This window comes from Microcaecilia unicolor, chromosome 6 (genome assembly GCF_901765095.1).
Source record: "Microcaecilia unicolor chromosome 6, aMicUni1.1, whole genome shotgun sequence".
Taxonomy (NCBI): domain Eukaryota; kingdom Metazoa; phylum Chordata; class Amphibia; order Gymnophiona; family Siphonopidae; genus Microcaecilia; species Microcaecilia unicolor.
Window position 1 is genome coordinate 98,667,675 of NC_044036.1, and position 26,185 is coordinate 98,693,859.

Below are 26,185 nucleotides of genomic sequence, written 5' to 3' on the forward strand. Positions count from 1 at the left end.
AAAACTAAACCAATATATAAAAAAGAAAAAAAAACACACACTGGGGTTGATGGCCGGGAACCCCCCCCCCCCAACCAGAATTACGAAAAAGAATTCAAAATGAGGCTATGTGCTCTTTGTGGCAATGATTGAATGTATACCTCCCAAACAGACATGAATAACTTTTTATGATGTACAGTAAATCTAACATGCCTTTGTTCCAACATCATCAGCGCACTGGGGCGATTACGGCAGGCCCAAAAAGAAAGTGCTTCTTAGGTAGTCCAAACATTAAGAATCACCTTCTTCGCCAATACACCGGCCTTACACACCAACATACGATGTCCCCGAGAGGACTGCCAGAACACTTCATATCTGTTCAAAAGAAATCCCACTGGCAAGATTAGCCAACAAACCCTCCAAACAACATGCCAGGGCACACCAAAAGGTCTTCACTATGAATCAGAAACAAAAAGCATTAAAGAAACAATCAGTTCCCTAAGAACATTTAAGACTATGGATGCATTAGTCAGTCCTGATTTATAAGCCCGATCCTGGGAAAAATACGGTATTGATATTCCTGAAGTTCTGCATCAACTGAAATTTCTGAAATTCTCTTAAGCAAACAATGCAACTCTAAAGCTGCTATAGGCATATCCAAATCAGCACACCAATGAGCCCGCAGTGCAGTATAGTCATGAGCCACAATTTATAGAGTTCCCAATGGAATGCAGTCACAGAAAGCCTATCCTCCAGAAATTGTTCAAAAAATTGATGCAAATGGCACCCAAATGAAATTGTAAGCTCTCAATATTTAGAGATTTTCAGTAGTTGTAATTGTTTATAAGCAGAAGAAACAACAGGGCAAATGATCTCCAAACTCCCAACGTGGAAACAAACCAAGCAGATCAAAGGAAAGTACAAACAGATCTTAATTGGTAAAAGCACAAACCAAACCACAATGATGCCCAATACAGGCCGTGTTTCGCCTAAATAGAGGCCGTGTCAGGGGCAACAGAAACCTTTTGGAAAAGGAACCGAAGCAAAACAAAAAACCCAGAATATATCTAGCAAAAATTCCTATCCTGCTGCTGTAGATCATGCGGTCCCCATGTAAGGTTTCTTTTGCCCCAGATGCAGCCCCTATGCAAGTTAAACACAACCTATGTTGGACATCATTGTGGTTTGTGCTTTCACCAATAAAGATCTGTTTGTACTTTCCATTCATCTGCTTGGTTTGTTTCCACATTGTTTATAAGCAAAAAGGTCTCCAATACCAGATAGATGGTGCAATCGAAAATAGTCCCAAGGATATAGATTCCATTCAGCATCCAACGCCTGTTCCAATGCCAGCAATAAACACTAGGATTCTCTGTTCCCAGTGAAAACTGTATGTTACCTCCAAATGGAGGTTACCTCCAATCGGGAGCTGGTCAGAGGCCACTGTCTCCCCACCCAACAGGCTCACTAGCCTGATCCACGCATCCCTCAAAGGCCGTAGCAAAACGCTAGTATGTAGATGTCTAGGGACAGACTACAATGGAGCATATAACAATGAATAAATATGCCAGGGCTTGCAATACACTCTTTGTGGAGGGGGAGAGGGAGGGAAAAAGAAACCGGACCTTATAGGGAGGGAGGAGAAGAGACACTGAACCTTGCAAGAAGGGGGAGAGGAAGGAAGGGCATGGGGTATAGCGTAAGAGATACAAGAATGGCTTTGGAAGCAAGGGAATGAGAGAGACAGATCGAGTGGGTCTGATAGGGTGATGAGATCCAGTGGAGGGTAGATGCGGGCTACGACGATGGGAATGGGGGCTAAGGAAGTGGGTGAAAGATGGGGGTTTAGGAGACTGGATAACTAAGAAACAAAGGGAGCAATAGTAAAAGCTAGTAGGTAGATGAGAAATGAAAGAGAATAAGGTGAGAAAAAGGGGGATAAACACAAATAAAGGGGGGGAGACATGAAATGAAAGATCACTACCAGACAGATGTAGAGGGAAAGGAAGAAGAGAAGAGAAGAAATGGAAACGCCAACGTGGAAAAGAATTTAGAGAAGACACACGTGGAAAGTGGGAAAGAGACTGGGACCAGTCCAATTAGATCAATAAAGTGCTCAGTCAACAAAGGCAAAAAAAACCAAAACATTTTTATTTAATACTTTTCAAGGACTGAGATGTGCCTACTTTGTAAAATGTACATCTTTTCTATTTTTGTATTTTGCAGAGTGCAGGAGAAAATACATTTCTGTTTCTCTTTTACCAATGTTTGCACTGCTTACAGAGTCTGGCTTTCTTGAGTGAAATCACTATTTCAGTTTTTCTGTGGTTCCCTGTTTTGTATAGTGATAAAAACAACTGAGGCGGAGGAACAGTTGACCACTGTGAATAGTCTAGAAGGGAAAAGAGGGTCTTCCAACATAGGGCACTAACAGCATTTAATTGTTCAAGATGCTTTATTGGCAATTACCTGCATGATAATGTCCTATGTTGGAAGATCCTTCAACTACTCTCCCTCTTTTCCCTATTTTGTATCATGTGAGGGTCTGTCCATGTTCTGCATGCGCAACTTAGGTGAAGGATTCTGCTAGCATGTAGTGTCTGTGTAGGAATGTGAAACAGTCCAGACTGTTCCAGTTTCCCAGTAGCAGGTATATTGGTGGTTTGTTTTTTTTTTTTTTTTTTGGGGGGGGGCATGGTATGGAGAGTTGCTTATAAGGAAGGAGAAAGAGCTGGGATTTGAAGAAAGTGAACAGAGACGGTGCTGTGTCAGGCCTAGGGAACATGCACTCTCCCCTTGCTAATTTGTGTAAATGTGAAGGGCATAATGAGAGAAATTTCCCTTGGTGCTGGCTCGTTTCAGTTAACCCCCCCCCCCCCAAAAAAAAAAAAAAAAAAAAAAAACTTTCATTGCTTTGATATACTGGCTTCATATTCAGTGTTTTAATCTGGTGTGCATGTGTGTTTTGAAGAACCATAATGAATATGTATGTAAATGAATATGCTAATAAGCCAAGCCCCCCCCCCCCCCAATGAAATGACCAAACTAAGCTCATGTAAATAGGTTTATATGACCATGGAGAGAAAAACAGGGAGAGCGGATGTAATTCTCTATAAACCTAGAGGATGTAATGGGGGAATTTGACAAATTGAAGAGCAGGAAATCTCCTGGGCCGGATGGTATTCATCCCAGAGTACTGACAGAATTGAAAAATGAACTTTCAGAACTATTGTTAGTAATATGTAATTTATCTTTAAAATTGAGTGTAGTACCGGAAGATTGGAGGGTAGCCCATGTAACGCCGATATTTAAAAAGGTTCCAGAGGGGATCCGGGAAATTATAGATCGGTGAACCTGATGTCGGTGCCGGGCAAAATGGTAGAGACTATTATAAAGAACAAAATTACAGAGAATGTTCAAAAGCATGGATTAATGAGACAAAGACAACATGGATTTAGTGCAGTGAAATCTTGCCTCAACCTACTACATTTCTTTGAAGGGGTGAACAAACGTGGATAAAAATGAGCCGGCTGATATTGTGTACCTGGATTTTCAAAAGGCATTTGACAAAGTATCACATGAAAGACTCCAGAAGAAATTGGAGAGTCATGGGATAGGAGGTAGTGTCCTATTGTGGATTAAAAACTAGTTAAAGGAAAGAGAGTAGGGTTAAATGGTCAGTATTCTCAATCGAGCAGGATAGAGAGTGGGGTTCCCCAGGGGTCTGTGCTGGGACCGCTGCTTTTTAACATATTTATAAATAATCTAGAGATGGGAGTAACTAGTGAGGTAATTAAATTTGCTGATGACACAAAGTTATTAAACCGCGAGAGGATTGCGAAAAATTACAAAAGGACCTTACAAAACTGGGAGTCTAAATGGTGGATGACGTTTAATGTGAGCAAGTGCAAAGTTATGCATGTGGGAAAGAGGAACCCAAACTATAGCTACGTAAAGCAAGGTTCCACGTTAGGAGTCACCGACCAAGAAAGGGATCTCGGCGTCGTTGTTGATGATACGTTGAAACCCTCTGCTCAGTGTGATGCGGTGGCTAAGAAAGCAAATAGAATGTTAGGTATTATTAGGAAAGGAATGAAAAACAAAAGTGAGGACGTTATAATGCCTTTGTATCAGTTCATGGTGCGACCGCACCTTTAATACTGTGTTCAATTCTGGTCCCCGCATCTCAAAAAAGACATAGTGGAATTAGAAAAGGTACAGAGAAGGGCGACGAAAATGATTAAGGGGATGGGACGACTTCCCTATGAGGAAAGGCTGAAACGTCTCGGGCTCTTCAGCTTGGAAAAAAAACGGCTGAGGGGCGATATGATAGAGGTCTATAAAATAACGAGTGGAGTGGAACGGAATAATGAGTGGAGTGGAACAGGTAGACGTGAATCATTTGTTTACTCTTTCCAAAAATACTAGGACTGGGGGCATTCGATGAAGCTACAAAGTAGTAAATTTAATACAAATCAGAGAAAAATTTTCTTCACTCAACGTGTAATTAAACTCTGGAATTCGTTGCCAGAGAATATGGTGAAGGTGGTTAGTTTAGTGGGGTTTAAAAAAGGTCTGGACGGCTTCCTAAAAGAAAAGTCCACAGACCATTATTAAATTGACTTAGGGAAAATCCACTGCTATTTCTGGGATAAGCAGCATAAAATGTATTGAACTTTTTTGGGATCTTGCCAGTTATTTGTGACCTGAATTGGCCACTGTTGGAAACAGGATGCTGGGCTTGATGGACCTTTGGTCTGTCCAAGTATGGAAATACTTATGTACCTATAATGATCAAAATACTGTTTGATGTGATCCAACAATGTGCCAAAATTCATTCTATGTTTATATATTTGGTAAAGGCTTTTTCAATCTTATTACAAGTGGACTCCATAAAATCATCAACAATAACTAGATTTACTTTATGAGATGGAAACTGGTCAGGCATAAATATATAAAATAAAGTGCATAAAATATATTAAACGGGGTACCAGTTCTTCATACATACGTTGCCAGCAGGTGTAAAACCATACAATTTGATTGGATTTCACACTGAACGTAAGATTGGCATGTTCTAACAATTTTTTAACAAATAAACTTTTACCACTGTTGGATGGCCCCTGCTATGATGCACAAGATAGGATGGCGCAAGCATGCATCAAATTCGTCAGTAGCCATAGCAAAAATGTAAACTCCAACTGCCTCCGGATTGAAGTAAATTCTGTTTAGGATTTTTTTCTACGTGACTTCATAGGGTGGTGCGCGTTCCAACACTAACACTGTAGGGTGGGGGAGGCCGGCATATGATTAGCCACATATTGCATCTCTATGTACAATGGCCTAACGCTCTTGGGGAGGAAAAAATTACCTGTAACCATTTTGATTGTAACCACAAAAAGCTAGACTATCAAATCCCATCCCCTTTCCCTTAGCAACCAGCCCTGCAGCTGGAATATTGCTAAAGAAAAATAAAGCATTGTTCTGTCACTATTTTCATTCTTTTTTTTTTTCCTTTTTTACTGGCATTGAAGGGCAGGGCCTTTTACCACCAGCTTTTTTTAAAATAGCCAAACTCGCAAAAAGCAGAATGAAACAGCCGGTTTTTTTTTCTTTTGACAGTTAAGAGCAAAACACACCGTGTATAAACCATTGTCCTGGACTACATGTCACATAACATTACCTAGATTTTTTTTTAATGTATGCTTCTTAATAAATCATTGTTCTGCCACTATATTCATTTAAAAAGAAAAAAAAAAACAACAATTTTGCTTAGCTGTAACTTTCTCTGTCAATAAAATATACGTTCTCATTTACATGATCTTCCCTAGCTTTGTCAGGTGTAAAAGTAGGGAGGGGCAGGGTATAGCGTGATGTTAACCAGCACCTTTTTAAAAACAGCCAACTTGCAAACAGAGTAAAATGTGTGGGTCTGGCGTTTTTTTTCTCTGCCTGTTTGTTGTACGGGGGGATATCTGCTACTGATCCACATTGCCAGGCTCTGATCCTACATACACAGACAGAAAGACAGACAGACAGACAAAGCATACTTGCTGAAAAGCTGAGTGGGAGGGAAGAGTCCACTTTAAAGAAGAGAAGCCAAAGTTGCAAACAGTGAAAGCCAGCATGCATTGAAAGCCTGATGGGTCAGAACATAAGAACATAATAGTAGCCATACTGAGTCAGACCAATGGTCCATCTAGGAGCGGAGGAGTGGCCTAGTGGTTAGGGTGGTGGACTTTGGTCCTGGGGAACTGAGTTCGATTCCCACTTCAGGCACAGGCAGCTCCTTGTGACTCTGGGCAAGTCACTTAACCCTCCATTGCCCCATGTAAGCCACATTGAGCGGGAAAGCACGGGGTACAAATGTAACAAAAATAAAATAGTCAAGTATCCTGTGTTCCAAACAGTGGCCAAACCAGATCACAAGCACCTGGCAGAAACCCAAATCATGACAACATTCCATACTACAAATTCCAGGGCAAGCAGTTGCTTCCCATGTCTATGGACTTTTTCCTCCAGGAATTTGTCCAAACCTTTTTTAAACCCAGATATGCTAACCAATATTACCACATCCTCAGGAAAGAGTTCCAGTGCTTAACTATTCTTTGAGTGAAAAAATATTTCCTCCTCTTTGATTTAAAAGTATTTCCATGTAACTTCCTCAAGTGCCTCCTAGTCTTTATACTTTTGAAATGAGTAAAAAAATTGATTTATTTCTACTTGTTCTACACTACTCAGGATTTGGTAGACCTCAATCATATCTCCCCTCATCTGTCTCTTTTCCAAGCTGAAGATCCCTAACCTCTTTAGCCTTTCCTCATACGAGAGGAGTTCCATCAGCTTTAACACTTTGGTCACTCTTCTTTGAACCTTTTCTAATTCCATTATATCTTTTTTGAGATACGGCGACCAGAACTGAATACAAAACTCAAGGTGCGGACACACCATGGAGCGATACAAAGGCATAGTATTTTTGGTCTTATTCATCAACCCTTTCCTAATGATTCCTAGCATCCTGTTTGAGCATCCTATTTGACATTTGGCCGCCACCGCACACTTAGCAGAAGATTTCAGCGTATTATCTACAATGACACCCAGATCTTTTTCTTGAGCGCTGACCTCCAAGGTGGATCCTAGCATAGTTTATTGTGAAAGTTAATCTTAAAATAGCTTTGTGTCTCCTGCCTCGTGTTGTGAAAAATATCCTTTTGAAAAGAAAATTCAGAAGGCTAAAATGCCTATTTTCTTTCCTGTGAGAAAAAAGGTTAAGCTGAACACATTCTTCCACAGATGTAGGGGGCGGTGTGTGTGGGGGTTGACATCACTTCCCATCACATGACCCCATCCAAGATGGCAACTAGTAGTGAAAACAAAGTGATGTAGTGTGCCCAGTGGTAGCTGCCATCTGGGGAAAGGGGTGTGGCTATATCACTTCCTGTTACACTAAAAGTGGCGGGGTTGGGGGCAGGGCCAGGGAAATAAGATGGGACAAGGGAAGTGGTCATGCAAAAGGGGTAGGGCTATGATGTCATATCCGGTGACATCATCAAAAGGGTGCAGCATGGGCAGGGAGGACGTGGTTTGGGCATGTCGCTGCTTCTAATTGGCTGAGAACTCAGAAGTGGGCATGTCACCTGTCAAAATCGATTAGTTTGACAAAATGCCTGTGAGATACACTACTCGTGAACTTTGTTGACAAAGTTAGAGCAGTTTAAAATAACATTTAACTACTAGGTATGCATCGTGCTAATCTCTTACCCTTATAAGATTTCCCCTTTCCTAAAGGAAAGAAATCAAAATGTGAAAGTCTATAGAACAACATGCATGGATTCTGCTCTCTGCTGCCATTTCTGCAGCAATCACCATAGAGAAAAAGATCCTAGACTGCATTTTCAAAATTATACATACCATAGCATCAACTGTTCTCTCTTAAACAGAAGACCTCCTCTCCCCACCATCGCTACTGGGAGGAAGGGAGAGGAAGAGGCAGTCTGTACATCATATGCAGCCAGCACATCTTCCCCTCTCTCTTGTATCTCACTGAAGACAAGAGGATGGAGAGTCAACAATGCCACAGGAACTTTACCTCTGCTTTTTTCTTAAGCTGCTTCTTCCTGCTGATCACATGTTCCACATTCACCCAACCTGAGAGCAAGAGAACAGGTTAAGGTTACACACTGGGGAGGAGCAAAGGTTGTCATGTAATGCCTTAGCATTACCCCTAGCACCCACCTGGGGTTAACTCTGCAGCCACCTTTTATATTGTTCCTCGCTTGGAGTGTTTAATACTGAACTGGGTTTGAAAGTTAAAAAATGAAATGAAGTTTTAACTAATTCTCTTGGAAAGTTACAGGCTGTGAAACTTGTGTGGAAGTATTTTCCATTCCCTTAACTCCTCTCAGCTATAAACAGAAATCATGCAGTTTTAGCAGCTCACATCACTGTCTAGGGGTTAAGGTACATTCATGATCATGCTGTGTCCTTCAATGTAAGAGAACTTGCCATCAGACAACTCCTCCCCTTCAAATGTTTTATTTCCTATATCAGATAGCAGCTTATCTTTTCTTCTTTGTCCTAGTTGCACAAATCATTCCAAGGTTTTTAAGCATGCCTGTCCTCAAGACAGGCCTCAAAATTCCTAGTGCCAAGGTCAACATGTGCCTAGAAATTTCCATGCCCTCAATGCTGTCTCCCTGCCACAGCAGGTCTGTACTGTGTGGTTCTCAGTGAATTTATGCTGTATGGTGCATGAAGTCTCATACTTATGTCCTGTTTCAAAGTCTTGTGAAACCAGCGTGGAAATTCATGCACCACATTATTCAGACTCATGGAGAACCATGGGGTCACAGACCAGCTGAGAAAGCACAGCTGTTCCAAGGGGGCAGCATTCAGGAATAAACCAGAAAGGAGAAGGTGGAAGGGTGCTGAGAAACTGCAGTTGGAAGATTTAGGTAGGTAGTAAGCTGGTTGCATGGGAGAGGACTGAAACTGAGGGGGATAAAGGTGAGCGAGAGAGAGAGAGAGAGATTGGGGAGACAAACTATATCAGGCTTGTCCAATTTTTTTTATTTTATTTTTTTTAAAATAGAGGGCCATATTTAATATTTTGTAACATTCGGAAGACCAAGACACATGTGTGTACACGCAAGCACACTCATACACTCTCTTTCCAGTGAGCAGAACCAGTATGAATTTTTTTTCCAACATTCAAAAAGGTGAGGAAAAAATTCTCAGAAAAACAACTTGCTGACCTGTATTATTAACCATATCTCCGACAATAAATCCTAGGTGGTGACTCAATGTGGAACCCACCATTGTGCACCCAGAATTAATAGTATTTTTCCATATTTGCATCATGTTACACATCTCCACGGTAAATTTCATCTGCCTTTTTAGATGCCTAGGTTCTCAGTCTAGCAAGGTGGTCCTCTAATTCCTCAGTATGCACATGTTAAACTGCTCTGAATAATTTTGTCATCTGCATATTTGAACATGTCACTCATTACTTTCTTTTCCAGATGGTTAATGAATAAGTAAATATATGCTGATCCCTGGTACAGATCCATCTTTCTTCCTTAGAGAAACTGATGATGCAGTCCTGTTCATTGTTTATCTTTCAACCAGTTTACCCAATTTAAAATAGGACATTGGCTTCTCTCCCTTGACTTCAGCTTTCTGAAAGAAGCCTTTAATGAAGGATTTTATCGAACTTTTTAAAAAAAATACATTATGTCGATTTGGTTCACCCATACCCCATACTTTCTTGCATCCCCAAAGAATTGTAACAAATCACCGCCTTCATCCTGTCTTGTTCCCCTCACCTGATGGAGACTTGATTCACTGCTGTGAGTGGTCTGCAGAAGCTCTGGGTGAAATCCTCATATAGGATCCATTTCCTGCCACGACCGGTTTCACCATGAGGTTGAGCTGTATAGCACTGGAAGTTGAGACTGTTCCCGCGGTATCATGTATCAAAGGGCATGTCCAGGAGGGATGCTAGATTTGCAGGAGGAGGAGGAGGAGGAGGGATGCTAGACTTGCAGGAGGAGGAGGAGGAGGAAGAGGAGGGATGCTAGACTTGCAGGAGGAGGAAGAGGAGGGATGCTAGGCTTGCAGGAGGAGGAGGAAGAGGAGGGATGCTAGGCTTGCAGGAGGAGGAGGAAGAGGAGGGATGCTAGACTTGCAGGAGGAGGAGGAAGAGGAGGGATGCTAGACTTGCAGGAGGAGGAGGAAGAGGAGGGATGCTAGACTTGCAGGAGGAGGAGGAAGAGGAGGGATGCTAGACTTGCAGGAGGAGGAGGAGGAAGAAGAAGAGGGATGCTAGACTTGCAGGAGGAGGAGGAGGAAGAAGAGGAGGGATGCTAGACTTGCAGGAGGAGGAGGAGGAGGAAGAGGAGGGATGCTAGACTTGCAGGGAAAGGAGGAGGAAAAGGAGAGATGCTAGACGTGGGGGGAGGAGGAGGAGATATGATGGACTTGTGGGGGAGGGAGGAGGTCAGGAGAGATGCTGGACTTACGGGGAGGGGAATGAGGTGGTAAGGAGAGATGCTGGACTTGCAGGGGAGGGGAGGAAAGGAGAGATGCTGGACATGCAGGGGAAGTAAGGAGGAGGTAAGGAGACATGCTGGACCTGCGGGAGTGGAAGGAGGTGGTCGGGGGGAGGAGGAGGTGCTGGACTTGCAGGGGAGGGGGGAAGGAGGTGGTCAGCAAAAAATCTAGACCTGCAGGGAGTTCATATTTATTTGATGTACCACTGAAGTACTGCAGAAATGGAAACAGGGAGAAGATGAACTATCGGGGGGGGGGGGGGGAGAGGAGATGCTGGATGCACATAGGTAGGGACACATGTTGCAATGGGTATGGAGGAGAGAGCGAGAGATGCTGTACTGTGGGGGAATGGAGGAAAGAAAGGGGGAAAAATGCTGGACCTATGGAGAGAAGAAAGATGCTGAGTGAAGGGTGAAGAGAAAAGTGACAGAGATATTAAACCACATGGGAAGAACAGAAAAGATACTGGGCCACTTTGGGTGTGGAGGGTACAGAAAAAGAAGCTGTACATGGGGATGTATAGGGGCACAGAAAGGAAATAGTGGGCATGGGGGAGGATCATAGGGACAAGGCTGGACAGAAGAGAGAAAAGACAGAGGACCAATGCTGAGCTGGGTGGGGGAGGGATCAGGGACACAGAAAGAAAATGCTGGACATGGGTGGTGATGCTGAACAAGTTGGGAGGGGGGCAGGGTACAAAATGGTGATGTTGGGCAGGAGAAAGTAGGTGGCTTAACATTGAGGCAACAAAGGGACTGGGACACAAGATGGAAAATGGACAATGGATATGGACAGAAAAGATATGACAGACAGAAGAACCTGGCAAGAAAGTTAAAAAGATGACAGAGGAAAGTAAAAACCAGAGATGGGACCAATAAAATAAAATTAAAAAAAAAAAACATTTTAAGTGACCAAACAACAAAAGGTAGAAAATTAATTTTATTTCTTATTTAGTGATTGGAAATATCAGTTTTTGGAATGTACAAACTGCCACAGCTAGTATGACATAGCTGAGGTCCATGGAAGAAGTCTGGGAGGGGACCCCAAAGTTCTGTACCAGGCTGTGCCTTATTTGCATTCAGGCAGGCTTGGTGGAGTGGGGGGCTCTGACTATGGAGTCAGGTACAATTGATCCTGCTCTCAATACTATTCTGACATCTGGTATCTTTTTATTTTGCACAGTATAGGGGGAAATGCATCTCCTTCTATTTCTCTGGTATTGTTCTACTTTCAAAGTCTGACTTCTTGAGGTTTCTGTTTAATTTCTGTCTACATATTTGTATTTCTAGTTTGCGATCACTTATATTCTGTATTTAGTATTTGTGTTCTGTGTATGAGACTAAACTAGGTATTCCATTAACATAAATTTTCTATGTAGCAATCTGTATAATTTGGGTTGTTCAGTTTTCCCAATAGATGTATTGACGTTTTAGGGCCCATAGTAATATTTAAGGCAGGGCTCGACAAACCCCAGGTGCCAGGTCGCCATGGCAACTAAAAAATCTGGCCTGGCACCTGGGTTTTGCCAGACCACAAGGCTGCAAGCAGCTCTGGCTCAGCTCTCTTCACTCCTACCTCCCACTGCGGCAGAATTCAGGGCAGGCATGGGCAGCAGCGGCTCAGCTCTCACTCTCCTTCTAGTGCTAAGCTCCCGTAGCAAGAAGCAGAGGAAGTGAACCATGGCACAGCGCGTCACTTCATCCTCCTGTGCTGGCTTAGACCAGGCTGTTTATATGAACCACGATCCCATGGTTCACATTCCATCCATCACACATAGCATCAGTATGCTTCTTGATTTGGTCAGCAACCTCGACCTTCTCTCCAAAAAGGTTATCCCCCTGCAAGGGGCATCCGCCAACCTCTGCTAAACAGAATATTTCAGGTCAGAAACACACAGCCATGAGAGTCTGCACATTGCTATACCTTGGGCAGAGATCCTGGATGCCACGTCAGAAGTGTCGTAAGTGCCCCTAGCCAAGAACTTGCGACACGCCTTCTGAAGTTGACCAACTGTCGAAACGGTTCAGCCTGCTCCGGAGAGAGTGTATCGACTAAGTGTAACAGCTGCCGTACCGAGTTCCGCAAGTACACGCTCGTGAAGAGCTGGTATGACTGGTTATGGGCGATGAGCATAGAGGTCTGATATATCTTTCTCCCAAAAGAGTCCAGGGTCCTAGCTTCTCTGTCTGGGGAAGCCGAGGCATAGTTCGTAGTACTCCTAGCAAGAGAGCGGCATCCACCACCATAGAATCGTGAGGTAGCTGAGACCTCACCAAGCCAGGTTCCCATTGATCTGCACTGGGTGTCAATTTTCTTGGGGGCCACAGAGACAGAGGGGACGCCCAGTTCCTAATGAGGACTGCCTTGAGTACCTTGTGGAGAGGAGCCATCACTGCCTCCTTAGGAGGGGAGCCGTAGTCCAGGACCGCGTGCATCTTGACCCTGGGCTCATTCTCCACTTCTACAGGGAATAGAATGGCCTCAGCCATTTCCCGCACAAAAGCTGTGAAAGAGAGGCTCTCAGGTGGAGAGTCTCCTCTCAGGTAAAGGGGAAGGCTCAGAAGGAATCCCATAGGACTCATTGGAGAAAAAGTACCTGGGACCTTCTTCCGATTCCCATGAGCACTCCTCCTCGGTGTTGGACAGACCCTTTCTCAGGGATGTCCGAGACCGGGCCCGCCTCGATGTCGAGAAACCATGTCCTTGAGAGTGGCGTTGAGAAAACGGCTCACATCTCGACTCTGGTGAAGCTTCCTCCACCGACATTGAGCGGGTACTGACCTGGGTGACAGTCGATACCGGGGCTGCAAGCGGCGCAGGCCGAACAGCAGGCTGAGGGCCAGGTGGGGCTGCAGCGGAACATATGGCAGGAACGAGCACCCCGATACTGACGCACATCGCTGCATGAGGCCATCCAGAGGCGCTCATCGAAGGCCACCATTGGGAAAGGCTGTGGGGCTGGCTGGGGCGCAGGATGCAAAACTGCTGGGTCTGGTGCGGGAGCAGGATCTCGGCTGCTAGGAGACACACACATCGGCACCTCCCGGCATCGATGCTTCTCGGGTGCCAGATCCCTCAGCGTCCCAGAGCTCCTGGCACAAAGTGCCAGTGGAGATCAGTGACTGTGCTTCTTGGCCTTCTACCGATGCACGTAAACCATGCTCCTCGATGCTGACGAGGATGATATCGAATCCTCCCATTCCCTCGGGGTCAGGTCCGACAATGCATAGCAGGAGGCGATCTACTCGATGCCTCACTACGTCTCAAAGCAGCCATCCCTACCGTTACTCCTGATGCAACACTCTGTCAACGCCTCCATCTTCAATGCCAAAGAACCGGATTGGGCTCCAAAAATCTTCTCTCGTTGAGCCTCCTGAGAAACCTAAGTTCTCTTCTTCATATGAAGACAAAGGACACAGTTAGCAGGGCTACGGACAGGCCCAAGGAATTGAAGACACTAAGAATGGGTGTCTTTTCCCGAGATGGTCCGGTTACACCAGGTACAACACTTGAAGCCTCTGGAAGTCTTCGTGGAAATGGAAGGAAAAATGGCTTCAGTGAAATTAAAAGTCACGATGATGCCTAAAAAGGGGAAAGGCACAAAAAGACAGACCCGAACTGAAGTGGCGTGTTTGCATGGCGGGCATGAAAGCAAAAGCTCTAGATTTTTCCTGGCAATTTTGCCGAATCGGGTGACGTGGGATGGCGTCTACCCACTTGTGAGAAGAAGGAAGCCTGCTTGTCCTTGGAGAATAGTGATTATAACATGATCGAAAATAGACTTGAGTGAAGTCAATAAGGAAATTCATTGCATTAGCATTTAAATTTTAAAAAGGGTGAGCCATGATAAAATCTAAGATGGTAATTTTAAACTATGTCCAGGTTTGAAGCCCAGATAAGATGTATTCCACAGACTAATAAAAAAGCTGTTTGGTTAAATTATAAAATATATAGTATGTTTTCTTTCACCCTGCACAGTTTAAAGCATTTCTAGATAATTCCTCTTCGGCTAGGTGGAGATCTGGATTAGGATATTTATTAAGTCTGCACTTAAGAATTATGCTTTACCTAATTGTTTTTTCTAAGTTCTCCTTGTGTTTTTCTGATGAACCTCCAATAACTGGGATTATGAGAAGATACAATTTGCTTGTTTAGTTTTGAGATTTTGTTTTTGATTTTATTCCTGAAATGTTAGGTAATCTTGCTTTCTGAACAATTATGTTTGCTTGTAAATTGCGAAATTCTCAAGTAAAAATGAAATAAAAAAATAAATCTGGAAGGAAGGAAGGCCACAAACAGCCAACATAGTTTAAAAATGAGGTGAAAGACTATTCTAGCCAAAAGAACAACTTCCCAAAAATAGAAAAAGGATCCAAAATAAAGAAAACAGGAAGCAGCATAAACACTTGCAAGTTAGGTGCAAAGTACTGATATGGCAGGCAAAGAGAATTAAAAAAAAAAAAAAAGCTTGTCATGCACATATTTAAATCTTTTTAAGGGAAAATGTATATACAATCATTAGCACCAAGATAGAGAAGTGTATTATTCTACTTTCTCTATACTTAAACGATCATCCCTTCTACAAATGATGTTTCATAGAACACAAGGGGGTGTAAAGGGAGTTGAGGAAAGGGGAATTCTGTAGGATTATGGGGTGGTCTCCTTTGATAGATAAGAGACTATAAGAAACAAGGCCTCTTGTTTAGAAACTCAAGAGGATTATGAATTTGTATATTAGGTAAGCAGTTGCAGCTCACCATAACACTTCAGTGTATTTGGGGGGTTTGATTCCTTTTGGACTGTTCGCAATTCCTTGTGTTTGATTTTTGGAAATAACAAAGGATTTAACTAACATCTTTTTCAGGGTTATTAGAAACAAGAAGCCTGTGAGGGGAGCAGTTGGACCATTAGATCATCACAGAGAAAAGGAGCACTTAAAGAGGACAATGACATATCAGAGAGACTAAATGAGTTCTTCGCTTTGGTCTTGAGGAAGATGAAATGAAGCTACCCATGCCAGAAAGAGAAATTAGATCATACTTGCTAATTTTCTTTCCTTTAGTCTCAGACTAGTTCAAAACATGTACGTTCATTTCCACAAACCAGCAGGTACAGACAGAGAATACAGAACTGTGGGCTCTGCTATAGAAGCTGAATTAGAAAAGGTACAGAGAAGAGTGACCAAAATACGGGGGATGGAACAACTCTCATATGAGGTAAGACTTGAAATTAGGGCTCTTCATCTTGGAGGAGACACAGCTGAGGGGAGATATGATAGAGGTTTATACAATCATGAGTGGAATGGAAAAGGTGAACACAAATCAATTGGTTTACTCTTTCTAAAAAAGCAAAGATTAAGGGGCATGAGGTTACTAAGCAGAACATTTAAAATAAAATGGGAGAAAACGTTTTTCACTCATCACTTGTTAAGCTCTGGAATTTGTTTCCAGAGGATGTGCTAAAAGCTGTTAGTGTAGCAGGGTTTTTAAAAGGTTTGGATAAATTCCTGGGAGAAAAAAAATCCATAAACCGTTATTAATGTAGTCTTGGGGAAATCATCGCTTACCCCTGGAATAAGCAGCATAAAATCTTGACAGATACTTGGAACTTAGATTAACTGCTGCTGAAAAGAGGATACTGGGCCAGATGGATCTACAGTCTGACCCAGTATTGCAATTGTTATTTTCTTTCCAAATGGCTTGCTAGCACATGACTGAGTTACAGTATCCTGATGCATAGTCAGGCAGATAGGAAACCAGAATCAGCAGAACAAAGATTCTTAAGTGGAGCAGCATTGCACAAAAGGAAACTTTGGTCTCCAATGTTCAGTTAATCATTCACAGCTTAGCCAGTAGTTAGGTAACTAGTTCATCACAAGATGTACTATTCAATATTTACTACTCCTGCTCCAAGTTGATGTGCCAAGATAAGGGACCCTACAGTCTGAAGTCCTGAAAAGAAACATGGCGCTAGAGAGATGGGACCTGGCCTAGGAATAAATGTAGTAATTAGTACTGACTTGTATTTTCTTTTGCAGCCACTCATAATAAATTTAATGTTAATGGGTACTTCAGACAGATACAGAACTAGGTTATGCATATACAAACACTATGAAACTTGTGAATGTAGCTGACTGCATCAGGCAGTTTCTTCACAGGATTTGCAATGATAAACAGGTGGTGATTACACAAGTCCCTGGGGGCAGTGATTGCTCAATTCTGACTGCCTGGAAGAAAAGCCAGGAACTCTTTCTGCACAATTCTTGTAACAAGAGTAACACTGGACAAACACAGAAAGAGTTACAATACAGCTTTAGCAAAGGAACGTGCAGGGGCTATGAAGAAGAGAAAAGAGAAAAAAAATGTGATATATAGAAGAACTAAGAATGAGATAAGAAAGGAAAATGATAAATCAAAACACAAAACCCAAGATGGCGTGGGAAACAGGCTAATACTTACAACACGATGAGTAAAAGAAGATGTAAAATGGTAATATAAAGGATAAGAATGATATTAAAAAAAAAAAAAGTAAGGACTGTCAGAGAATCCACAGAATAAACATGCCACCCCTGGAATTAAAGTGGATGGACCCTCTTGTCTACTACTACTACTACTACTTATTTCTATAGCGCTACTAGACATATGCAGCGCTGTACACTTGAACATGAAGAGACAGTCTCTGCTCGACAGAGCTTACAATCTAATTAGGACAGACAAACAGGTCAAACAAGAGATAAGGGAATATTAAAGTGAGGATGATAAAAGAAGGGTTCTGAACAAAGTGAATAAGGGTTAGGAGTGAAGAGTTATGCTAGCCCTTGCTCTCTGTAAAATACAGGCCAATAGCTCATAATAAGAGCTAGGCTTCTTAAAATCAAAATCATCTCTGATACAAAAGAGAGCTAGCTTGTAAGAATCAAAGATCACCTTTGACACAGTTACATTTCACTGTAGCAAGTGCTGAGCTGGCAAGGGAGGGGGGCTTTGCTCCCTGAGACTGGCACCTGCAAGACGTCATGAGCAAGATTGCCATGGTTATGTAGAGATAGTATTGGGTCAGCTGCACCCCAGGTGAGAACATCCAAAGAAGGGGGCTAAGGGAAAGTTTGGGGAAAATGCAAAGTCATCTAATAAGATGCGCTCTGAGCATATCTTGTTTATACTTAGAGCTTGATAGTATGTGAAGTCATTTTGATCAACTGATAAGGTCCAAGAACCCTGGTGACAAAGCTAGGGTCCATTGAAATGAATAGGGTGAAAATAGTATAAAAATGGGAGTCAGAAGGGTATTAGAACAGAAGGAAGGCTACAAGAGAAGGCGGGTGACAGACGTGTCATGTAATGCTGCTCCATCATATGACTGCCTGATTTGCCTGTATTGCTATTGGTAAGATTGAAATAAACTATCTCCTTATATCCCAGCGAGTCCTTCTGATTATGGAGTCCGTTAATTCCTGGACTGTGTAAGAGCAGTCTGGGGGAGTATGAGATCAGAATAGGTGGGGGAACACGCAAATTATATACAGGAGTTAAAAGCAGCATCAAAAAGGTGGGCTTTTAGCTTAGATTTGAAGACGGCCAGAGATGGAGCTTGACGTACCGGCTCAGGAAGCCCTTCTGGCTGCATTATACAACCTATCCCACACTTCTCATGAACATGAGACCTTGAGTCATAGCCCAGCAGAAACTCAGATTAAAGACTGTCAAGAACGTATGATTGCTGCTGTGTCCAGACGAACTGTCTCCAAGAATCTGTCCACAAAAGAATAGCGCTATGAGCAGGAGAAATCAGGAAGGTAGCAGAGTGCTGAAAGGGGCAGAAAGATGAGAAAGCCAGCACTGAAAAAAAAAAAAAAAACCAGAGAAGATGAGGTGATATGGACTATGTTTACTGTTCTTTTGTTTTGATCTTCATATCACCACTGGATGAGAAAGGCTTGAAGATCCCTAGAGTACATCCTGTCATGCAAACATCTGAAGAAAACAAAACAATAGTACTGATAAACCAGAGGCTCATTCCAGACCAAGAAGGAATCACTCTGTGCCAGAGAAAAGCAACAGTACCCAGATTCCACCAGCAGAGTCAGCCCAGGCATGTGCTGAACAGAAGTTGGCCAAAGATTCAAGAAAAAAAAAAAAAAAAGATAGGAAAATAAGCTAAGGATCTTATTTGCTTAGGATTAGGAGGGACACAAAGTATTAACAAAAGCTTGAACCAAATACAACTGAGCTACTTACACTGGACAGGAGCAAAAAAATCTTCAACTCCAACAAGAAGGAAGGAAGCAAAAGTAAAAGATGACATTTCTGAAGTAAAGCATTATTTCAATGTTTTGATCCCTAACAAGAACAAAAAAACAAACAAGATCACTGTATGCTTGTCAATTGACACACTAAAAAGCATTGTCTTCGAAATGATGATTTTTTTTTTGTGAGAATATATTTGCAGCCCAGGCAGGCAGCAACACAAAGGATGTGAGAGAGGATCCAGTTATCTAGCCAAGGACAGAAATATATTCTTTTGAGGAATAAACTACCCTATAAAAATCTTTACTACTAGGTTTTCATCCCCGATACTGATGTTTAAGACCTCATGAATCATCATGTAGATATTGCCTTTAAATAACCTGATGCTCAGAGGTTTATTATACCCACATAAAGGGCCTCAGCAGACCAGAAAAAGTGATTGCGAGTTCGCTCTGTCAAATATAACTCTTTCTAAAGACAAATAGTGTGATCCTGGCCAATCAAGGACCAGCTTATGGCAGTCTCTGTAATGAGTAATGAACAAGGTACTGACATGTCAGAGAGATAAGGAGCCCCGCTGTCCAGCTAACAAAAGAATAGCGGGGACCAACCTATGGCTATAGCAGTATCTGAAAGTGCCATTCGTAGGTATCTACTGCTTCTCTGTATCAGAAGCTGCAATCCAGGCCAGCGTGTTTGGCTCAGTAGCAGTTTGACTTCTGAAATGGGTCCTCAATGCCCTTGGTCAGCTGGAAGGCTGGGGATGTGCCAGTTCTGTGGGTGCCTGAGAGACTTGCAGTGCATTTCTTTTACCCAAAAGTCCACCCTGTATGTGCATCACCTGTTGTGCTCTTCATTTAACGATAGCCTGACCAGTTGTGTTTACAACCCACCACTCTTTAAGTTTCTTTTATATGGACTTGGTAATCTGTGCCAAGTCAAGCACCCCCAAGCATTTAGAAAAGCTGGCTCCTATGCACCAGGTTGGGAATCATGTTCACTGTTCAGGGAGCATCTGGTTGCCTTTACTGTAACAAGCAGACTCAGCAGAGGGAAGAAGAATCTATTAAAATGAAAGAACAGACCCCCAATTAGTTCTAAATGAGGGTTCATGGTGCTGAATCCCAGCACTGGTCCCAACCGAGCTGGAAGAAAAAAAGAAGAAAACTACCAGGTGTGCCCCCCCACCACCCCAACTACAAGAAAGGTGCCAATCCTTTGATGTTTACATCAGCAGCAGACTTCCTAAGGTGCTGGTAAGGAGGCCATCATTTAATTTTTGATGTTGTAGTCTTCTTGGTTTTAATCATAATTAACCTCTTTTGTTTGTTTGTTTGTTTGTTTGTCTGGACTAGAGAGTTGCACAGGGACAGAAATCTAACCCATCCCTGCAAGAATTTAATGGTATATTTAAAAAAAAAAAAAAAAAAAAAAAAAGACAGCACTCAAAGAAATTGGTACTTAGTAGGTGAGAGGCTGGCGCAGATGCAGCGTCCGCCCCCAGGGGAACCCTGCAAGAACTGCTTCCATCCCCACAGGAACTCCATTCCCATACAGGTCTCTATTCTGGACTATTCTGTAAGCTCTTCCACACAGCAAGGATTCTCTCTTGTACGTATAAGCATGGCACTACATACGTCTAACAGTGCTACAGAAATAAATGGCAGTAATTTCAATAAAGTACTTAGGAAAATAAAAAGAATGCACTCCAAGTTAATCAAAATACTCCATCAGTTCTGCTGGGAAACATTATACAATTCCTCATGAAAAGATCCTTGAAGGACGCAGAGGAAGGCGATTTTATTCATTATTCCTCCGCAGTGTTAATGCTAGAAATGCGGCCACCATCGCCACCAACCAGCAATGCTTGGGAGATAAGTGCTTACTGCGCTTGTAAATGTAAGGGTCGGGAGGCTGGGAGCTGACTCACCATTGCTTACTGCTCCGAAGGATTGGTCCCCTTCAGCTTTTCTCATTGCACCATCCTCTTCTGCAGTCGCAGGTGTCCGGGAATTTAGTCTACGACTTTTCAAGCTGGTCCCTTCTCCAGCCATGGTACGTAAGCTATGTCTACTAGAAGAGAAGAACCACTCACTTTAGGATTTCAGACCAGGTAGTTTTACTTTATGCACAAACCTATGGCTGCAAGGTAGTGGCGCCTTGCCACTCAAATAAACAAGGGCCTTCAGTGCAAGAGCTCAGCTGTACTGGTCTTTGCCCACAGTACCTACGCCATTCATTATATTTAGGAGTCACTTTAACCCCCCCCCCCCCCCCCCCCCACACACACACACACAAAATCACAAAGATGTACAACAAATTGTTAATTTTGTGAATACAGAATAGATGAGTTATGTGGGAACTTTGGGATATGGTTGGATGGATACGACAGGAGAAGAGTGGGAATTTGAATGTTTTATTGGGAGGATGGAGGTTGACTGGGGTGAAGGGTTAACTTATTTGTACACCAATTCAATATATTTTAACTTGCAAGCAGAATATAAATATAATAAAAATACAACAAAGTAAAAATAAACAAGCATTCAACACAGAATACCATATTATACAAATATAGATGTTAACAACATCATAATCCAATGTTAAAGCAGTATCTGAAAAAGTTATTTCAAACAACCAAGCTTTAACTTTTCTATTAAATTCCAGATAATTTGTGCCTTACCTAAGCTGTCCTGCAATGGCAAAAGGAAGCAAGTGCTTCAGTAAAAATAGGCACTTTTTTCCCCAGTGCAGGGCAGTAATATCCAGAGGCAATTAAATTATATACTAGTTACTCCTGGAGGAATTCTGTACAACATTTTTGAAAATTCTGAAAAATTCTGCATACTTTGGGCTAGATTCAATCAATGGTGCACAAAGTTAAGCAAGGAAGGGATATAACCAAACAGACAAATCTCCAGAAGTTGACTGTAGTCAAAATAACCAGATACCATGGATTCCACTGGCAATAAAAATAATCTGCTTCAGAAGTCAAGTATCTGTTACAATAGGTCTGTTATTTCAAAAATGAACAAACAGTGCGAGAGTGGTGATTGTAACTTTAGCACATTGAAAGCGGTATTTGGTTTGATCACCCTAACCATTTTTGAAATAACGGACATATTCTAACAGATACCAGACTCCTGAAGCAGGCGATTTTTATTGCCGAAACACAGTCCATGGTATCTGGTTTCTCAATAAATATTTGATTATCTCTCTCAGCTTGTATCCTTTCCCTTCACCTGGTGAGTTCAGCCTCCAGTTTTCTCTGCCCCTTATCCAGAGTATCTCACATATTTCTCCCCCTCCCACGACTCCTTTCTGGTCACCTGTTCTCTGCCCTTCTACAGTTCTCTCTAACTCCCAGCAAGGCCCCAGTTCTGTCCACCCCCAAGGTCTCTTATTGTTTATTTGGTATTTATTATACTGCCTAATCAGTGCTGCCACTATAAAGCAGTTTACAGACTAAAACACAGCTAGAAAAGAACGCCAATTAAATTAATAGGATAGGAGAAATAGAGATAAGGCAGAATATTTCAAGAGGAGAGAAAATCCATGGCAGGCATGCTGTCCCCCACAAGATCCAAAACTGAATATGGAAAAATTAATTCTTAGCTGATAATTTTCTTTCCATTAGTCCCAACAGATCAATCCAGAGACTTGTGGGTTGTGTCCCTCTAACAGCAGGTGGAGATAGAGAGAACTTCCGAGGTTTGCTATATGTGGACCTGTGCAGCCAAGTAAACCTCAGTATGAATGATACCAAAGCAGTGGAATGGAAACAATAGAAAACTCTCCTGACATTGTCAGATCAAATGACCAACAAACTTCCACCACGTCTATATTTATTTATTTAATTTATTATTTTTTTTTTTTGTTACATTTGTACCCCACGCTTTCCCACTCATGGCAGGCTCAATGCGGCTTACATGGGGCAATGGAAGGTTAAGTGACTTGCCCAGAGTCACAAGGAGCTGATGTGCCTGAAGTGGGAATCGAACTCAGTTCCTCAGGACCAAAGTCCACCACTTTTAATCAAACAAAGGAACATTCAGAACAACGGAACCCGATAAAACTAACCAACCGAAACAAAACCGCAGACAGTAAATCCAGGGAGGGCCTCTGGATTGATCTGCTGGGTCTAATGGAAAGAAAATTATCAGGTAAGAATTAATTTTTCCTTCCATAGCGTCCCACAGATCAATCCAGAGACTTGTGGGATGTACCCAAGCAGTCCTCAAGTAGGGTGGGACACCCCCAACCCGGCAGAAACACTGCATCTTGCCGAGCTGCCACATCCACTCGATCATGATGAGTGAACGTATGGACCATAGCCCATGTAGCGGTTCTGCAGATATCTTCCAGAGAAACCAAACGAGACTCTGCATAGGAGGAAGCCTGAGCTCGCATAGAATGAGCACGAACTTGCACAGGGGCTTGCTTGCCCAATGCCAAGTATGCCGAAGAGATGGCCTCCCGCACCCAACGGGCTATGGTGGCCTTGGAAGCCATATGACCCTTCTTACTGCCCCCAAAAAGGACAAAGAGATGGTCAGAAAGACAAAATTCATTTGTCACCTTCAAATACCTAAGAGCCCGTCTCATGTCGAGACAGCGAAGAGCCCGGAAATGCTCGGGGTAATCGTCCCGGCAAAAAGCCAGCAAATGCAGGGACTACCCCAAGTGGAAACGAGAAACAACCTTGGGCAAAAACAAAGGAACTGTCCTAATTGATACCCCCGCCTCCGTAAAATGCAGGAAGGGGTCTCTGCAAGAAAGAGCCTGCAACTCTGAAATTCTCTGAGCCGAAGTAATGGCTACTAGGAAAATCGCCTTCAAAGTGAGATCCTTAAACGTAATCCTCGATAAGGGTTCAAAAGGAGGACGCTGAAGTGCTTTGAGAACTAGATTAAGGCTCCAGGATGGCAGAACTGGCCCATGAGGAGGACGCAACCGATTTACGCCCCTCAAGAAACTAACCACATCCCGGTGGAAGGCGATGGACGTCCCCTGGAGCCAGCCTCCAAAGCATGCCAGAGCTGCCACCTGCACCTTAAGAGAACTCAACGAGAATGATTTCTGTACACCCTCCTGAAGAAACAAGAGGATAACTGATACTGAAGCAGTCTCTGATAACCTCCAAGTCCCATCCGTCGGATGTTACCCTGGTCCACTCGACCAGGAATAGGGACAGCCTGCCCCCAATAACCGGCTGGAGATGGACCAGGGCCCCATCATTGGGCAGATCTGGCTGCGGGCTGGGTTCTGTTACCGAAGAGGAAGGCCCGCCTGTCACCCCGAAAGGGCTGAGGCCTCTGAGAAAATCTTGCCCTCTGAAAAGAGGCCCCGCGACCTGGATGGTAACGCCGGGCATCCCTAAACGTAGGTCTGGGTGCCGCTGGGACCTGTCCTCTGGGAGGCGCTGGCCCTTGGAGTCACCAAGGTCCTTCACAATCTGTTCTAGGTCTGTCCCAAACAAAAGCTTTCCCCTAAAAGGAAGCTTTGCTAGCCGTGACTTAGAGGCCACGTCTGCAGTCCAAAGCCGCAACCACAGCCAACAATGCGTGGTGACCGCTAGGGAAATCTCCTTCGCAAAAGCCCTCAAAAGATCATAAAGGAGATCTGCAAGGAAGGCTAAACCGGACTCTATGGCCAGCAAACAGCCACGAGTTCCTCCGGAGAGGTGGCTTTCTGTATCCATGATAAGCATGCCCGTGTCGCATAAGAGCCACAAACTGAGGCTTGCAGGGAAAGGGCCGCCACTTCAAAGGACAGGTTCAAGCTAGTCTCCAACTTATGATTCTGAGAGTCCTTCAGCGCCATGCCACCCTCCACAGGGAGAGTGGTTTTCTTTGTGACCGCTGTGATTAAGGAATCCACCATAGGGACCTTCAGCAAGTCTAAATCAGCAGCAGGCAGCGCGTAAAACACGACATAGCTCTAGCGACCTTAAGCCCACTGTCCGATGTATCCCATTGTGCCGAAATAAGGATCTTCATGGCCTCATGTACATGAAAGGAATGAGGTGGGCATTTGGTGCCAGACATAATAGAGGGCACCGGACCTGTTCCTCCCTGATGAATCAGGGGGTGATATGGCCAAAACCTCAAAAGCCCAATCAGGGAGGGAAGCTCTTCCCTGCGAAAAAGGCGGGCAGCTGTAGGATCATTCCCCTCCTCAGAAGGCAGGGGACCTCATCTGCTAAATCCAATGATTCTGAGGGACAGCCCGCAGACAAAACCGAGCCATCTGTGTCAGATAGCTCCTCGGGGTCCAAAAACTCCACCCGGGGACGTTTGGGCAGGAAAGACTGAGAGGCTGCAGCAATCGAAGTTTGCTGAGCAAGAAACGGGGCTGCCTGAAGAGAAGCTTCTGACTTCTTCGGAAGGCAGGCATTGTGCATTAATAAAACAAAATCCGGGGAAAAAGGAACCAAAAGGGACTCCTCTGCTCCCTCTAAATCGTTTCCCTCCATCGGAACCTGTGCCACAGAAGCGTGCTGTGCCTCCTGTCTGTCATCCGCCACATGCGGAGCGTGTCGCGCCTGAGAAGAGAAAATGGCGCCCGTCGATGTGCACTGCACTAACTGCCCAGAGGAAACTGCCGAAACTATCTCCTGCACTTCCGACTTACCGGACACCTGAGGGGAACCCCTGTCGCGCTGAGCACCTGATGCGGGCTGACGGCGACAGAACTCACATTCTTCAGACGCTGCTCTCCAGCCCCCACACCAGGAGCAGCGCTTTGCAGTCTCAGAAGGCACTGACATGCTCCACAAATGCCTGCCCCAATTGACTCAGCACTTCGTCTAGCTCCTCCAAATGATTCAATAAAAACAAAGGCTCTTAAAAAGAGACGCTTACCTCCCCCCCCAGGAGAGAAAGGAAACACCCGATCAGGCCAATAGCCCCGGGCGACGGAGGAAAGGTAGGGGGAGACCGGGAGGGACCTGGCACCACCAGGTGTACACCACAAGCTGCAAACAGCCACTCAACCCCTGTTAGTGCTAAACTAGGCCCAAAGGATACCAGTAGCCAGATCAAACCAGAGCTGCACTAAGATGTCCCTCCACCTGCTAGATAGAGAATACTGAGATTTACTTGTCTGAGCAGGTCCACATATAGCAAACCTCGGAGGTTCTCTCTATCTGCACCTGCTATAAGAGGGACATAACCCACAAGTCTCTGGCTTGATCTGTGGGACACTATGGAATTATTCTTTATTAAATGCAACCTTCCCATGGCGCACACCACCCCAACCACCATTCTCTTAAACTCTCCCCCCTTTCCGTGGCACACACCTACCTCACCCACCTTCCTTCAATCACGCTTCTCGATAGGAGGCAGTGCACAGCTGCACAATGGACTGCATACTCCTCTTTCATTCTGGACAAGACTGTTCCATTGAATCATGCA

The 26,185-nt window shown here is 43.7% G+C and overlaps 1 protein-coding gene across 4 annotated transcripts in view; it reads right to left on the reverse strand.

The window, feature by feature from the left end:
• Positions 1-26,185, reverse strand: part of SOAT1 (sterol O-acyltransferase 1) — an 86,713-nt gene that overhangs the window by 45,039 nt on the left and 15,489 nt on the right. For 3 of the 4 annotated variants that reach the window (XM_030205351.1, XM_030205348.1, XM_030205350.1), the window contains exons 2-3: positions 20,704-20,846; positions 8,066-8,124 (exon numbers count right to left, since the gene is read on the reverse strand). In XM_030205351.1, coding sequence (XP_030061211.1) covers positions 8,066-8,124; positions 20,704-20,827 — 183 coding nt within the window. In that variant the 5' untranslated portion in view covers positions 20,828-20,846. The remainder of the gene's footprint in view (positions 1-8,065; positions 8,125-20,703; positions 20,847-26,185) is intronic. The other variant, XM_030205349.1, reaches the window with a different exon arrangement.